At 43.1% G+C, this 14,942-nt stretch overlaps 1 protein-coding gene across 2 annotated transcripts in view; it reads left to right on the top strand.

The window, feature by feature from the left end:
- Positions 1-14,942, top strand: part of RGL1 (ral guanine nucleotide dissociation stimulator like 1) — a 259,235-nt gene that overhangs the window by 184,544 nt on the left and 59,749 nt on the right. For both annotated transcript variants that reach the window (XM_047840099.1, XM_047840100.1), the window contains one exon: positions 9,270-9,347. In XM_047840099.1, the coding sequence (XP_047696055.1) occupies positions 9,270-9,347 (78 nt within the window). The remainder of the gene's footprint in view (positions 1-9,269; positions 9,348-14,942) is intronic.

Here is a 14,942-nt window from a genome sequence, read left to right as displayed (position 1 = left end):
ACTTTTGTTTCTTCTGAAAGTTATTTAAATCTAACTTCTGCCACTGACATAGGCCGTACCATTCTCTTAATTTACTTTAGTAACTCCCCTCTCCAACTCACCACAAAATCAAGTGGAAACAAGTCCAGCGGCTCACCTATTGAGTCTTTTGTCCTACCATCCATGAAAAAGTTGAGATTTATTGGTCAGTTGGCTTCGGCATGCTCATCCCATTCATATAGTAGGAAAGCTTTCAGGAAATCCTAGCATTCCTTTGTTTCCTTTCTCAGCTTAAAATACAGACATACTGGATATCCTGCTAGGGTGAGAATTTCTTAGAAAATGAAAGCCATTTCTTAGATTTGTGTTATAGCACATGAGTTTAAACAGATTTTCTCTAGATTTGAATGTTGATGGCCCCATAGGCAAGAAAACTCTTGGATGGTATAGATGTCATGGGTTTAAAAAAATAAAGACAGTTTTCTGGAAGGTAAATTGGACTTAGATCTTATTTCTTGTGACTATTAGGAAGATACAAATATTTTATCGAAGAAAAGAGGATTATAACAAGGGCTTTGAGAATCTCTGGGTATCAATGCTTCTGACATTGAAAAGAGCATTGAAAACATCCTTCTTGAAAAGTCCTGTGCTCTTGCTGGTTCATGCTTTATCAGGTGGAGAAAAACAATTTAGCTCATAAAATGATAGAAGATATAACATTTGTAATAATTTACATACCCACCCATGGCAGGCAGAATGATGCCCGGCCCCTCCCACCCCCGCCCCGCAAGATGTCCAGGATTAATCCTTGAAATATGAATATGTTGGGTTCCAGGCAAAGCAGAGTTAAGATTGTTAATTAGCTGACCTAAAAATAAAGACATCATCTTGGATTATCTGGGTGGCTCGAATGTAATCACAACGGTCCTTAAAAGTGAAAGGTAGGCAAAAGAGAGAATCAGAGAAAAAGCTGTGAGGATGGGAACAGGGTCAGATAGATGCCATGCTGCTGGCTTTGGAGGTGGAAGAAGGGGACAATGAGCCAAGGACTTGAGGCAGCCTCTGGAAGCTAGAAAAGACAACTGAATGAATTCTCTTCTAGAGCCTCCAGAAAGGAGCACAGTCTTGCTGACACTGTGTGTTGGATTTCTGATCTATGTAATTATAAACTAATCAATTTATGTGTAAGCCATGGAGTTTGTAGTAATTTGTTGTGGCAGCAATAGAAAACTAATACAACATCAATAAAATTTTTTGGTCTAGTAGAGAAGTTGTTCACAATTTGATAAAAATAAGGAGTTCTTGTCAGGGAGATTGACTCCAGACATCGAATGGTCACAGGCTGCTCAAGGAAGTGAGGGTCACATGCTCATTCACCTTCAGCTTTGTTCTGTTCAGGACATCGTGCCCTGATCAGCCATGGCTCACCTGCTCAGCTCTGGGAAGCATGGCAGGAAACAAAAGACAGGGCTTAGCCCCAACATGACAAACACTTATTCTTTTCTCTCTGTAGCTATGCCCTAGCATTATGTTAACCAGAAAAATTTCATTTGGTATTGTTTTAGAATTACATCCAACCCTAATCACTTGAGGGAAAATGGAAATAAGTTCTCTTCCTTGCTGGGTTGGTTGTCTTTAGTAAATCCTTATTTATTTTTGCCAAATGGGCCCAACTTTCACCCAGCAGCACTGTGGGAATTCTCTGTGGGAAATGTGTGGTGATTGTAGAACCCTAGCTTAACGGGCTGGAAGTGATGGTTCTGTTAAAGTAGACCCTGAAGGGATGCTGTCAAAGACTTCACCTCAGGTCATAACCGAACCAGGCTAGCTTTCTTTTCTTGAAATGAGATCAAAATGTTTCTATGAAGTACCTTTTTTTTTTTTTTTTTAATGTCACTTGGCCAAGAGAGGGAGGACACACAGTTATCTTTCTTTTGTAGAAAAGGATGCCAAATTGCTCAGCAGATTTTTTTTAATGTGCATTTGTTTGGAAACCACAAAATAAAACTGCCAAAAAAAAACCCCTGAAAGGCAGGGTACATATATCCTGAGTGGTAACTGGAATGTATTCTGGTTTTCAATCCAGCTTTGATAATTGAAAGCAGTGGTCTTGACCATTTTCTAGCAGTTGGTGGGAGAGATTGATCACAAACCCGTTTAGGAACCTGCTAGAAACTATGGATCATCATCCATATAGAAAAAAAGCACATCACCAAATTTTGCATATGGTTTAGGGATTCCCAAACTTCCATAAGTTCATCCAGGGGCCCTCCAGGCAAAGTCTCCTGAGCATGGGTGATGGCACGTGACACGTAGGTGGCCATTAGGAGTCAGAGGAGGGCAGTGCTCCTACCGTATATCATGATGGGGCAGAGAAGTATGGTTCTGAAAATTAAATTCATTAATTTCATTAAAGTAAATTTAATGGTTTAAAAAAGATATATCTGAATCTTTAAAACTAAAAAGGAGTGTTTTTGAATTAGTTTCATGTTTTTCTTATCACTCTTCTCTTATTTGACTTTTTTTTTTTTTACGTGTGTGTGTGTATGCATGCGTGTGTAGGAGAAAACTTAGCCCTTGGGAATGACATGTAAATCAGTGCTATATTGAGTTTTTGTAAGCATAGGGGAGAAAAGTAGTCCTAAAAATGATGGGATACCACAGTCCTACCCTCATACTTGGTGTATGAGGTTTTACACAGAACATTTTGTAAGGTTCTTGACGAGCTTCGCGATAGCACCTTTTTGTGGTTGGGTTGTGAGCTACAGCCTTGTACTGATTTGTTAAGGATGTATTAATTCATCTTGAACCTGAGACAAATCTCAACCCACTTGACAGACTCTGTGGTTGTCAGAATGTTGCCTGTTCCCTACCCCAGACCCAACCCTGTTTCTTCTGCTGTCCTTCATTGCGGCTATGGCCCGGGCAGCGTGCTAGCAAGACGCATTCACAGTTGATTGTTCACAACTGCTACCCTCCAGAAGTGGAGGGAGGAGACACTGAGGAGGCGCCAAGCTGTGGTGGCAGAAAATGAATGAGAGGGGAGAAACTGATGACAAGTTCTTGAAACGGAAAATAGAAGACACCTTACAGCAAGGGTGTGGAACCCATCACACTTAAGAACTAATCTTAAATTTGGATGGGAACAAATTATAGACCTTTTGGTTTTCTTTCTCTGGAAGAACAGGGATTATAAAACCTTTGTCCTTTTGGTCCCCTCTTCAGACAGTTGTGGGTTGGGGTTAGGGGAAAATTTTATAACCGTGGAGCATTTTGTAACTGTGAAGTGCAACAGAAATGCTAAGTACTTTTTGCTGTTAATGTGGCCTTAACTGCCAGGGACTGCTCTGGAGCAAATGTGGAGAATCGAAGGGTAATGAGGATGGAGGGCCCTTCACAGCAAAAGCCTAGAGGGGAGGACAGCAGCTCTTTCTGTGGCTTCTAGCTTTTTCTTTTAATTTTTTTAATGTTTATTTTTGAGAGAGAAAGAGCACGAGTGGGAGAGGGGCAGAGAGAGAGGGAGACACAGAATCCGAAGCAGGCTCCAGCACAGAGCCGGACATGGGGCTTGAACTCACAAACCGAGAGATCATGACTGACGCCCAACTGACTAAGACACCCAGGCGCCCCTAGCTTTTTCTAATCATGGTAAAAGTGCCTGGAGAACCAGATCTTATGAGTGGAAAGCACATTGCTGGCTTCTCTGCTCAGCATAACTGGTCCCTTGTAAGAAAACAGAGTTTTTGCCTTGTTGTCTTTGACCTTTATCTTCTCTTTGAATAACCAGCTCCATGGTGGTAACAAGACCTTTCCAAGGTAGGCTTGGTGGCAGTGACCCACTTTTGAGGTCAGATTTGGGTGGAGAAGTGCCTACAGTGAAGGATATTGTTTAGAGTGATTAAAAACAACCCTCTTACTGATCTATGGGACACAGTCCACAGTCTTAATCAAAGCTTCCTTGGTGTTCCAGACATCTGTTGGCTATTTCACCCGTATCATTCTCCTGAGTCAAGGTCAGCTTCTGAACATTTTTCTCATACCTGACCTGTGTTCCTGTGGGTCAGTTAAAGAAAAACGCCTTGGACGCTCATGGGCTGGGGTTTATTAGAAGAGCAAAGACTCCCAGAGGCCCTTGAGTCAGCAGCTTCATGTGAGGTCTCTCTTCCCTTTCCTTCTTCCTCTCTGTTCTTTCATCCACCCCCAGTAAGCTGCTTCTTCCCTTCTCTTCCCTCCCCAGCCTTTCCTTCATTTACAGCAATCAATGGTATTAATTCAATCATTTAGCAAATGTTTGTTGAGTGTCTGCTAAGAACAGGCTCCATTCCTGGCTCAGGGGACAGAGCAGTGAGTATATCCCCTACCATGGCCTATCAAGCCCTCATGATCTGTCCCTATGACCTCTGTGCCTCATCTCCTTCTCTCCCCTTACTTACTCCCTTTGCTCCTTACTCCATGGCTTTCTTGATGTTTCTCAAACATCAAGCCCTGCCACGGCTCCCCACTCTGCCTGGAAGACTCCTTAGAAATCTGTAGGGCCCATTCCCTCACCTTCTGGAGGATTTCACATCATTGTCAAATTCACACTGGGCCTTCTCTGAATACCTTGTGTGAAGTAGCCACCTCTGACCCTCTAATGTCTGATCACCCCTGCCTGCTTTAATTTTTTCCATTGTACTTTTCACTTTCTGACTTAGTATATATTAATGAATTATTATTTTATTGTCTACCTCCCCTCACTACAGGTATGCTCCATGAAAACAGGGGCCGTATCCCCAGTGCTGAGAATAATGTCTGAACATAGGCCTTAACAAATACTCATTGAATGAAGACTGAATGAGTAAAAAGATGAGTGATTGGGGAAATGAATGAAAATCCCGAGGTTTCTGACCTCAAAGAATAGTGCACTGGAGACATAAAATCAATAAGATAACTCTAGCTTGTGGGTTTTGGTAGTGACTCAGAGACTGGGCTCTAGAGTCTGTCACAGTTCAAATCTCTGCTTCACTTAGTAGCTGTGTATTCGAGGGCCAATTACCTCAGCTCTCTGGGCCTGGTTTTCTCATTTGCGAAGTATGAATAATAATAATAATAATAATAATAATAATAATAATAATAGCAGCAGCATGGAGGATTATTGCGGGAATTAAGTGAAACAATCCATATAGAGTGCTTAGCACGGTACCTGGCATGTGGTAAGGAGCCAGTATTATCTGCCATTATTATTGGGTCACTTGCTGGAATCCAGTGGAGCCTGAAAAGTTCTTCAGCATTATCCCCATCCTGGTCTGGTATTATTGAGACTTTTCTGTTATGGAGCGAAAATTAGAAAGTGCCTCCTACCAGAAAGACTGTCCCTGAGGACAACTTTATCTTAGGATTTCTTTGAACCACAAATGCTTCTGTCTCCTCTTCAAACACATATTAAACATTTCATTTGTTCAGATAGGCTCCAAACAATACTATCTGTCCCCTCTGGAAATAACTGTTTCCTGTTTAAATGTCAGCAACCAGTTAAACATTATGGGTTTTTTTTTTTCTTGTAATTTTTAGGCTGCAGTAAATAATTGCTTAAGACTGTACTTTAAGAGGCATCTGTAAATCTTTCTTTCGCCTTGTGATACAGGGAAAACCATGTCAAAAGTCGTTCTGACAATTTGTATTTTAATTTAAGTTTTATGAGTTCCCATTTAAAGAAGGCCAGTTTCTCGTTGGCAAGCCTTCTTAAGAGGTTGAAGCTTTGATCTTAAATCCTAGGGAGACTTTGCAGAAATTGGAGGTGACATTGTTGACAGGTTTGTCTGTAGCTATTCTAGTGCCATTAATTAAACACACACACACCCCTTTTATTTACTCCCCTGGAGTAAATGAATTGAACTTGACTTTGGTTTTTGATTGGAAGCTATGAGAGGGTCCAGGAAACATCAAAGAAATGCTCTTAATCTAGTCTCTCAAATGACCTAGCTTGAACATTAAAGAGTTCTTGATTCCAGTGCGGGTCTAGTTTCTTTTCTGTAAGGCGTTAATTCCCTTTAATGATAAAAAAAAAAAAAAAAAAAAAGTGCAGGGGCAAATAATCATCCCCTCCGCATAAAATTCCAGAGGGTTATAGCCTCTTTAATTTTATCTCGCTTCTGAAGGTCTCCTTTGTAAAACTGTGTATGCGTTTTTCTCTTGTCTTTTTGTACTGCTTATACTTTTAAGATCTTAGCTTTAAGATCTTAGAACTTTATTTCTTTTGCATTTCAATTTTAGATTTTTGGAATGGTCACAGCTGTCCTAAAGCTTTTTATGATCCTAGACCTTTAGGAATGAAGGCATGGACAGGTTAAGACAAAAAGCCAGATGGTGCCTTTGTAGCAACAGAATAGTTGAGTAGCCTCGTAGTTGAGAGGTCTGTTTTCACGTCTGCTTGGGGAGCCCCACCAGACGATTCATTTGCCCCCAAACAAGTAGCCATCAGCCTGCCTCATGGGAGCCCAGCACCATTTGAAGTACTAAAGAGCAGTGAGCAAAAGAGACAGAAATCCTGTTCTCCTGGAGTTTATGTTCCAATGGACAATTAACACAATAACTAGGTTACACAGTCTCCACAGAAGACTGTGAAAGAAAATAAAGCAGTGTTATGGGGTGGACAGGGGAGTCCTCACTGATAAAGTGACACTGGAGCAGAGACCCACAAGAGCTGAGGGAGGGAGCTGTTGGCATGGGGGATGGGGGGAAGGGCTGCAGTGAGCGCAGAGATTCTGAGGCAGGAGGATGCCTGGTGTGAGTGGAGCAGCAGGGAGGCCAGTGAGGCTGAGGAAAAGTGAGCGGGTGTAGGAGGCAAGGTCAGAGGAATCAGAGCAAGTCCTTTTGGGCCCTGTGAGGCAGGTGTGACTTTGGCCTTTCTTCAGAGTAAGACGGGAGCCACAGGAGGGTTCTGAGCAGAGCAGTGATGGGATGTGGTTTATGTTGAACAGGATTGCTGTGGCAGCTGGGCTGGATCCAAGAGACTGGTTAGGTGGCTTTGGCCTTGATCTAGACCAAAGGAGGTGGATGGAAGTGATCTAGACCAAAGCCAGGATGGAAGTGATGAGAAGTGTTTGGATTCAGGGTACGTTATAAAGGCAGAGCCCAAAGGATTTCCTGGTGGACGAGATGGAGAACAGCCTGGGCCCCTGGACTATGGCACACTTCACACGTGGTTTACCTTCTTAGTGATGGTCCTCATTGGTCTCCAGAGTATTGTCAACCAGTCATTCGGGTCCTGATAAGGAATCTGTAGACACGCTGATGGCTGAGAGAAATATCCATGGGGTCTTCTGCGCACATGTTCTGAGCAGATGGTACCAGGTTAATTAATGAGAGCTACCATCACTCACCTGTGTGAGTTGCTTAGTCCTTCTTGACACCATCTGACTGGACCTGTGGCATCACATTCTCAAAGGGGACCCGTGATAGGTGCTCATGTCATTCCAACCGGCAGCTTGGCCCTGAGTCTGAAAAATGTAGAGAAAGAGCAGCGAAGTATGAGAAGCTACAGTGAAGACAAAGAAGAGGAAGATCAGGACATTTTTAGTACAAACAGCTCGAAAAAGAGAAATACCAGGAGCGGATCTTTCCCTTTGTGTCTCTCGTAGCTTCAGTTGGAATATAAAAGATGCGGTATTTCACAGATAACCAGAGAGAATTAATGAACTAAGATAGAATATGACAAAAACAAAGATTCAGTCCCACATTTAGTCCCTGAGGGCTGGCGGGAGAAGAATTTGTGGATCTCTCTAGTCAGATAGGTGGAAGCTACGGTGGCCGTCCCAGAGCCCTGCTCTTCACCCGCCCTGATCTTTCCTACTTCAATAAACCACAAAGTCTGTTGTGAGAGAAGATGAGTACATGGTTCACTCTGATGGTGGCCACGGAGAGAGCCAAAAAATCTGTTTGTTTAGGAGAAATCTCATTTCCCATCCCTGCCTTGCTCATATGGGGCTGAATACATCTTAATCTAAGTTCTTATCTCAGGAAAAGCAAAGGGTGGCCCTGGAAGCCCTCTGAATAGCAGGTGCAGACAGAATGAAGAGGGCTAGGGAGGGTGGAGGCCTGTGGAAAATATGTTCAGGAGGCCAAGAAGTCCATAAGGCTGATGAGCTCGAGAAAGGAACAGGTGCAGGGGAGGGGGGCCAATGCCTAAGGGTGCAGACTGGAACCTACCAGGATAGGGTGATAGGGAGACCAGATGGGCTGGCATTCGGTCAAACCAGATGGTGGGCTTTTATTTTTAAAAGGATTTGTAAATCCTAGGAACAAGGAACATAAGGGTACTGGGGCCTTTAATCCCATTAGTAGAGGACAAAAGTGTTCTCTTTAAAAATGTAAACCTACCAATTATAGAATTTCTCTTATCAAAACTTTGGGACAGAGTACCAGCTTGTGAAATGCCAAGAAATCTCTGGCTTCTTCATTGAGGGGAAGAGAGGAACTGCAGAAATAGGGCATTTGTTGTGAGTTACTGAAAAGCCTACTCCTCAAGAATTTAAAGTGTACATTTGGAACCAAACAAAATGTGATATATTTATACAAAAGAGTCTTGCTTACATATGGAGTGGGAAGGACAGCTAACTGTAATTAGGGACTGATTCGTTATTTAGTAAATTTTGAGTTTATAATGAGACAAATTAAAAAATTGTGAAGCACCTGTCACTTTCTAAAAAGTTGTCCCCCTGGGTCCCCTTCCCTGGTTCCCTGGCTCTTCTCCTGGTTGCATAGAAATTCTGTTCTTCAGCCCTTCTCTCAGCCTTTCCTGGAGGGTCCAGAATTACTTCTGTAACCCTTCTCCTCAAGGACTTCTCCTTGAGGAGACCAGACTCGTGAGCATAGCAGGGAGTCGTTACTGGGCACGTGTGGTGGTACGAGTGTGAAGGTGACACAAGGCACAGGCAGGGCCACGAGGTCCTTCAGTGGATGGAGCAGAGGGCTGTGTCTCCAGTCCACAAGGAATCTGCCGTCTTTGCTGAATGTGACACCTGACCCTCCCTCTGAGAGGAAAAGCCTAAGTTCTTCCAAAGAATTTCAAAGAGATGTTAAATATTAAGAGAAAGTTTTAAGTAGTGCAATTCATTGTTAAATCACTGTTTTTGGTTAGAGTATCCATGTGCCCAATAAGTAAATCCCAGCAACATCAGTTTTTGATGCTATTGCATAAATATTTCTTTCCGTAATTACTCCTGAAAAGTGTAACGGTTATCTCGTGTTTGCAATGGAATAGAGTTGCTTTCCAACCCCACTGAGTGGGTATTTTTGTTTTGATCTGTAAGGTATGGAAACCTGACAAGCCCAAACTGTGAAGAGGATGAAAGCCCCAGTTCATCAGAGTCTAAGATGGTGATCAGGAAGTAAGTATGCCTCTCTCTACATTACAAGCTCTTAGTCAAGACTTATTATCTTAAAAGAATGTAATTCAGCAGAGTTTTTTTTTATTCCTTTCCAATGTTGTCTTGGTTTTTCTTATAATGCGTAAAATAATATAGTTATATTTTGACCATCCAGTGATAATTCATTTATTCATCCAATAAAAATGTATCAGGCATCTGCCATGTGCCAGGCCCTGTGCTAAGGGGAATAGCTATGAACAAAATAAGTAAGTCTCCGCTCTTATGAAGTTGGTATTTTAGCAGAGGGACAAGGAATCCCACAAAAAAGAATGCAGTAGGGTGAAGGGGGCTAGATCCTGATGGAGGGTTTGATTCACAGAGGGTGCCAGGAGTGGACTTTCTGATCCGGTGGCATTGGAGCAGAGTCCCGAATGGGGTACGGGCTCGGCTTTGTGAATATCCAGGCAGGGAAAATATGGAAAATGCTCTGAGGCGGGAGCAGTGTTGGAGAAGTGGTAGGGAGATGAATGAGGCAAGAGCAGGTGCCAGAGGATGAGATCTATAAGGTAGTGGGGGCCCCAGACCACATGGGGACTTGAAGGCCTCGGGCAGGATGTTCAATTTTATTCTAAGGGACTAAGGAACATAAGAACTTAGAGGTCCTAGGAAGAGCAGGGCTATGGCCTGATTTGTATTTCTGAAGGTTTTTATGCATCTATGTGGAAAATAGACTCTGGCAGTGGGACGGGGGCAAGAGCGGCAGCAAGGAGCCTGGTTAGGACACTTTCAAGGGTCCAAGCAAGGGATGCTGGTAGCATGGACTTTCAGAGGAAGAGGAGTGGGGTGGTGGTGGTGGTGCTATTAGTAGTGATAGTAGTAGTAAAAGCAGGAGTGACTTGTAGGAACAGCTTCTGCAGAGATCTTGAAGGTGTTTCTAGGAGGTTGTACTGATGAAGTGGACGGGGCATCTGAGAGAAAAAGAGGCCAGGACACCTCCAAGGGTTGTGGTGTAAGCAACTGATAGAGCAGAACCTTGGCTTTATGAGATAAGAAAGACTGGCAAAGAGGAGCAGTATGGTGGGGAGCATGTGTCAAGAATTTCGTCTTAGACATACTACTTTTGAGACCGTTGGATGAGTCTAGATGGTTGGGAAAAGTCTGGACTGGAGGTACAAGTCTGGGCATCCTCAGTTTATACCTGGTGTTTAAGGCTAGCAGGCTAGGCGTGCCCTCCTGGGAACAAAGGGCAGATAGAGAAGAGGAAGGTCCAGAGACTGAGCCTTGGTTTCCTCCAGTATTTAGAGTCAGGAAAGTAGAGGGTCCAGCAAGAGGAGCCTGGAACAGAGCAGCCAGTGGGGAAGGAGAAGAAAGAAGAAGTTGTGTCCAAAAGATAAGCAAAGAAGGAGTTTGGGGGGGTGGGTGCTGCTGTGACCAATTATATCCATTACTGCTCAGATATCAAGCAAGAGGAGCCTGGGAAGCAACTACTGTGTTTGCAACATGTTGGTCTTTGGTCCCCTTGACAAGTGCAGCTTTCGTGGATGGAGGTGTGTGTGGGTCAAGAGAGGACAGAAGTTTGGAGAAGTTTTTCTATAAGAGGAGAGAAATGGGCAGGAGGATGATCTGGAGCAAAGGAGAGTTTTTTTCATTGTGTGTGTGTGTGTGTGTGTGTGTGCGCGCGCGTGTGTGTTAGCACTAGGTGATAGTTTAATCTGATGAGAATAGTGTGGGAGACACTGAAGAAAAATGCAGGGGTGCAGGCCACTATAGGAGTGATGTTCTTGAGTAGATGGGCTGTATGCCAGGGTGCTTGAAAGTACTCTTAGTAAATATTCATTCTTGGAGCCAAAAGTTTGGGCGGTTAATCCTATGGAATATTTTAACTCCTCAGAGGATTGACCGATGGAATCCTTTCTTCAGAAGCCAAAGATGTGAAGCTTAGAAAATTGAGTATACTTTTAAGTCCTGAGTTAGGGAGTTTTATTATTTTATTGGATGGGCCATAACCTTCCAGAAAACCAGACAAACCAGTGTAGTTTTTTGAATGTCCAAAGCAAGATGTGGTAAGTGGAACACATACTTTTATTCTTAGAGGGCTTGGGGAGGCTTCTTAGAGGAGGTGACAATTTGAGGTAGGCTCTGAAGGAGGACAAAAATTTTGGTGGTAGGACCATCTAGGCAGAGGGAACAGTGGGACCAAATCAGGGACACGCAGTGTGTGTGACATTTTGGAAACAATACAGAACTGGTGTGGCTGCTTCATGATGGTGTCTGTACCAGGATGAGGGGAGTTGTAGAACCAAAGCTATCGAGAAGGGGGTTAATTCTCTCAAGAGAATAGGACGATCCCTGCTAAGCAGTAGACAGCCCCGAAAAGTTTTTGTAGGAAGGAACCAGTATAATCAAATAGGTGATCTGGCGACATGGCTTAGACGTACAGACTTCTTACTTAGAGTGTGGTCCATGTGCCAACAGCATTGGCATCACCTGGGAGCTTGCTAGAAATGCAGAATCTCTGGCCTTACTGCAGACCTGGATTAGAATCTGCATTTCAGGAAGATCCTTGAGTGATTCTACACATTTTAAGTTTCAGAGTCATAGGATTGGGGGTTTCGTTGTACATTTTGTTTATTCACGAAAACTTAACTGAAATAGTAATTTTTTTAAAAACCTCTTCAAATTAAAAAAAAATTAATGTTTATTTTATTTTTGAGAGAGAGAGAGAGAGAGAGAGAGAGAGAGAGAGCAAGCTTGAGCAGGGGAGGGACAGAGAGAGAGAGGGAGACACAAAATCTGAAGCAGGCTCCAGGCTCTGAGCTGTCAGCACAGAGCCGGACGTGGGGCTCAAACTCATGAACCACGAGATCGTGACCTGAGCTGAAGTCGGTTGCTTAACTGACTGAGCCATCCAGGCGCCCCAAAAAAGAACCTTTTTATATATATATTTCTAAGCATAAACAAAGGAGGGATACTGTAAGAATTGAGTGGCCAGCTTGTCAAATGTTCCCTCCACCTGTGACCACATGCAGAAATAAGTGTGTTGTTATCCACAGATTTTGGAGTTGAGTCAGATCTGGAGCTATCATTCAGCTAGCCACCAAGGAGAGTAACAGTCTGAAAAATATCCAGAGCTTTTCTGTTTCCCAGGGAGTGTTTTGAGATTAAATAGGTTTCTGGGGAAGTGGCAAGTTAAAGAAAATTGGTTTGTACCCTGGATGTGAAGAATTCTGCTCATTATTTTAAAGTCCTATTCTAAAACTTCCTTGAACTTGATTGTACGCCAGGAACAGTGATGTGGGGGAGACTCCAGGATAAGCTGTTTTAAAGGGCTTTACAGTTTTAAGCATATGAGTCCTTAACAAAGAGCTTCACATAGAACTCCCCTGAGGGGTCCATCATCTGGGGACAATGGTCCTTTCCTAAAGCCTCACAATGAATTGGTAGAAAGTTCTTGACCCTTTTCCTCAGACTGAGTTGCTTTTTAAAAAAATTATGCCTGATGAAAATATGCTACTTTATCTTATAATGGACCACTCTGTCCTACAAATGCTGGAATGCTAAAATCCCTTCTCTCTGCTGACCTCTTTCTTCCTTTCATTCTCCTGCTTTCCGGCTGCTTCCTCTCCCCCTCCCAACTTCTCCTTTTATTATTTTTCATCTCATTTCACCGTTGTCTTTTTGCTTTTTCTAAAGTTACCCTTCTCCTAATCATTTCTGTGGCTGGAGAGGGTCACTGCTTTGTCTTTCTGAGAGAATATCGGGGAAGCATCTCCTTCTTTCCATATGTCACATATTGAAAGTTCCTCCATCATCACAGAGCTCTGGCACCTGAGATGTAGCAACGACCGAAGGCTTCCTAATGCCGGATGCACGTGTAGGAGACCTGGGTCTCTGGCAATGCTCAGTGGGCTGGTTTTGGAGGATATTTTGGTTTCCAGAGGATATTTGGAAATATCTGGAGACGTTTTTGTTGTCTTAACGTGGTGGTGGGTGGGGGATGCTATCGGCATCGGGCGGGTAGAGGCCAGGATCTCTGTGAAACGTTCTACGGTGCACAAGACAGCACCACCCTCCAACAAAGAATGCCCTGCCTCTAAGTGTCATAGTGCGTAGGTAGGAAACCCTGCTATATGGCGATGAGGCTGCAGTCCTCTTTATTTATGAGTATCTAGATCTGGGTGAAAATAGGACCATGCTTATCCTGGGATTTCCTTATTCGTGTCCCGTCTTGTACTGAGGTGAACCAAATGCCAAGGTGGCCCAGAAGCCAGCCTCATAGGAGGTGAAGGGCCTTGGGTGAGAAGCCTGGAGAATTGAGGTTTGAGTCCCTCATCAATTACTGTCACTTCCCCTCTAGATGACTTAGTCACCTCACCTCCCTCGGTTTTAGCTTCTTGACCTGAAAAATGAAGTGCTCGGAATGTAAGCTCTCTGAGGCCCTTTCAAGTGTAACGACATCGAGGATAAAACTTATTTAGCTTTCTCTTCATCTTTTCAAAAATGAACATGAATATCAGAACAGAGATATGGCCCAAATATTATACTGAGCTTTTGAGAGGTACCCTGGACTGCTTTTTTCGATCAGAGAGGCTGTGCAACCAGCTTTGATGAAATAGAAAAACAAAATAGACAGCTTCTTTGAGTTGCTTGTTATGACTCATGACATCATAACTGGTCGTGATGATACTAAGTACAGAGATGAGCTAAAGCACTGTATTGTGGGGTACAGTGAGCAGGACATAATGCCTACTGTTTTCCTTTGCTGTGAATCTGTCTTCTAGTGATTTCAGGTGGAAAACAGACAGTGGGAATTCAGTAACTTTCTAAGAAGTAAACATCCTGTTTTTGGGCAATGCCTTCAGTTCTGCAGATGGGGTATAGTATGGGTGGGGAATCACCACTGAAAAACCCTCAACTATTATTTGGTTTTCCATTTTTAATGTAAAGCATAGAGCAAGGCTTACGTTTTATACAGGGTCCCCAAATCCCAAGATAACAATCTTCCCTGTATTTCTAAATCAACCTTTTGGAGGATAAAAGAACTTAGAAGAAGGAAAACGTGGACATACAGATGGAACAGTCAAGATGAAAGATTGGTTCCCAGTGCCTTGGATCACAACTGAGTAGTATTCTTCATGAATTTCAAAAAGTATCAGATTGTGCTGTGACTCCCACTTGTTAATTCCAGTCCTGAGTGTGCCCAGTTCAGGCGTTGTGCAGTATCGAGAACCTTTAGAGTTATCCAGCCAAAACAAGAATTCCTTGAGTTGCAAGGAATTCAACTTCCAAGGCCTCTGGATGTTGGAATCTGCCACATAGTGATTTCTGATGTTAGCGCCAGACTGTTGTATGTAGTAAGCATACCATGTTTATTTCTACAATCCCCAAGCTTGCAACTATTTGGAAATCAGGAAACTCACTTCCTGTGACAGAAGAAAACATCTCTGCCCACATTCATCCCACCTGTGCCCTTTTCCTCCTTCCTGCTGACACTTTTACACAATAAAATGCTGTCTATTTAGAATAATAAAATCAGAACCAGATGGACAAGGACACTTTCCCTAGTGCAGATTTATTACCAGCATTGAATTCAGAAGTGGAGAGAATGTAAAGAAG

Source organism: Prionailurus viverrinus, chromosome F1, assembly GCF_022837055.1.
Source record: "Prionailurus viverrinus isolate Anna chromosome F1, UM_Priviv_1.0, whole genome shotgun sequence".
Classification (NCBI taxonomy): domain Eukaryota; kingdom Metazoa; phylum Chordata; class Mammalia; order Carnivora; family Felidae; genus Prionailurus; species Prionailurus viverrinus.
Note: the sequence above shows the minus strand (reverse complement) of the source record. Positions and strands in the feature narration are given on the sequence as shown.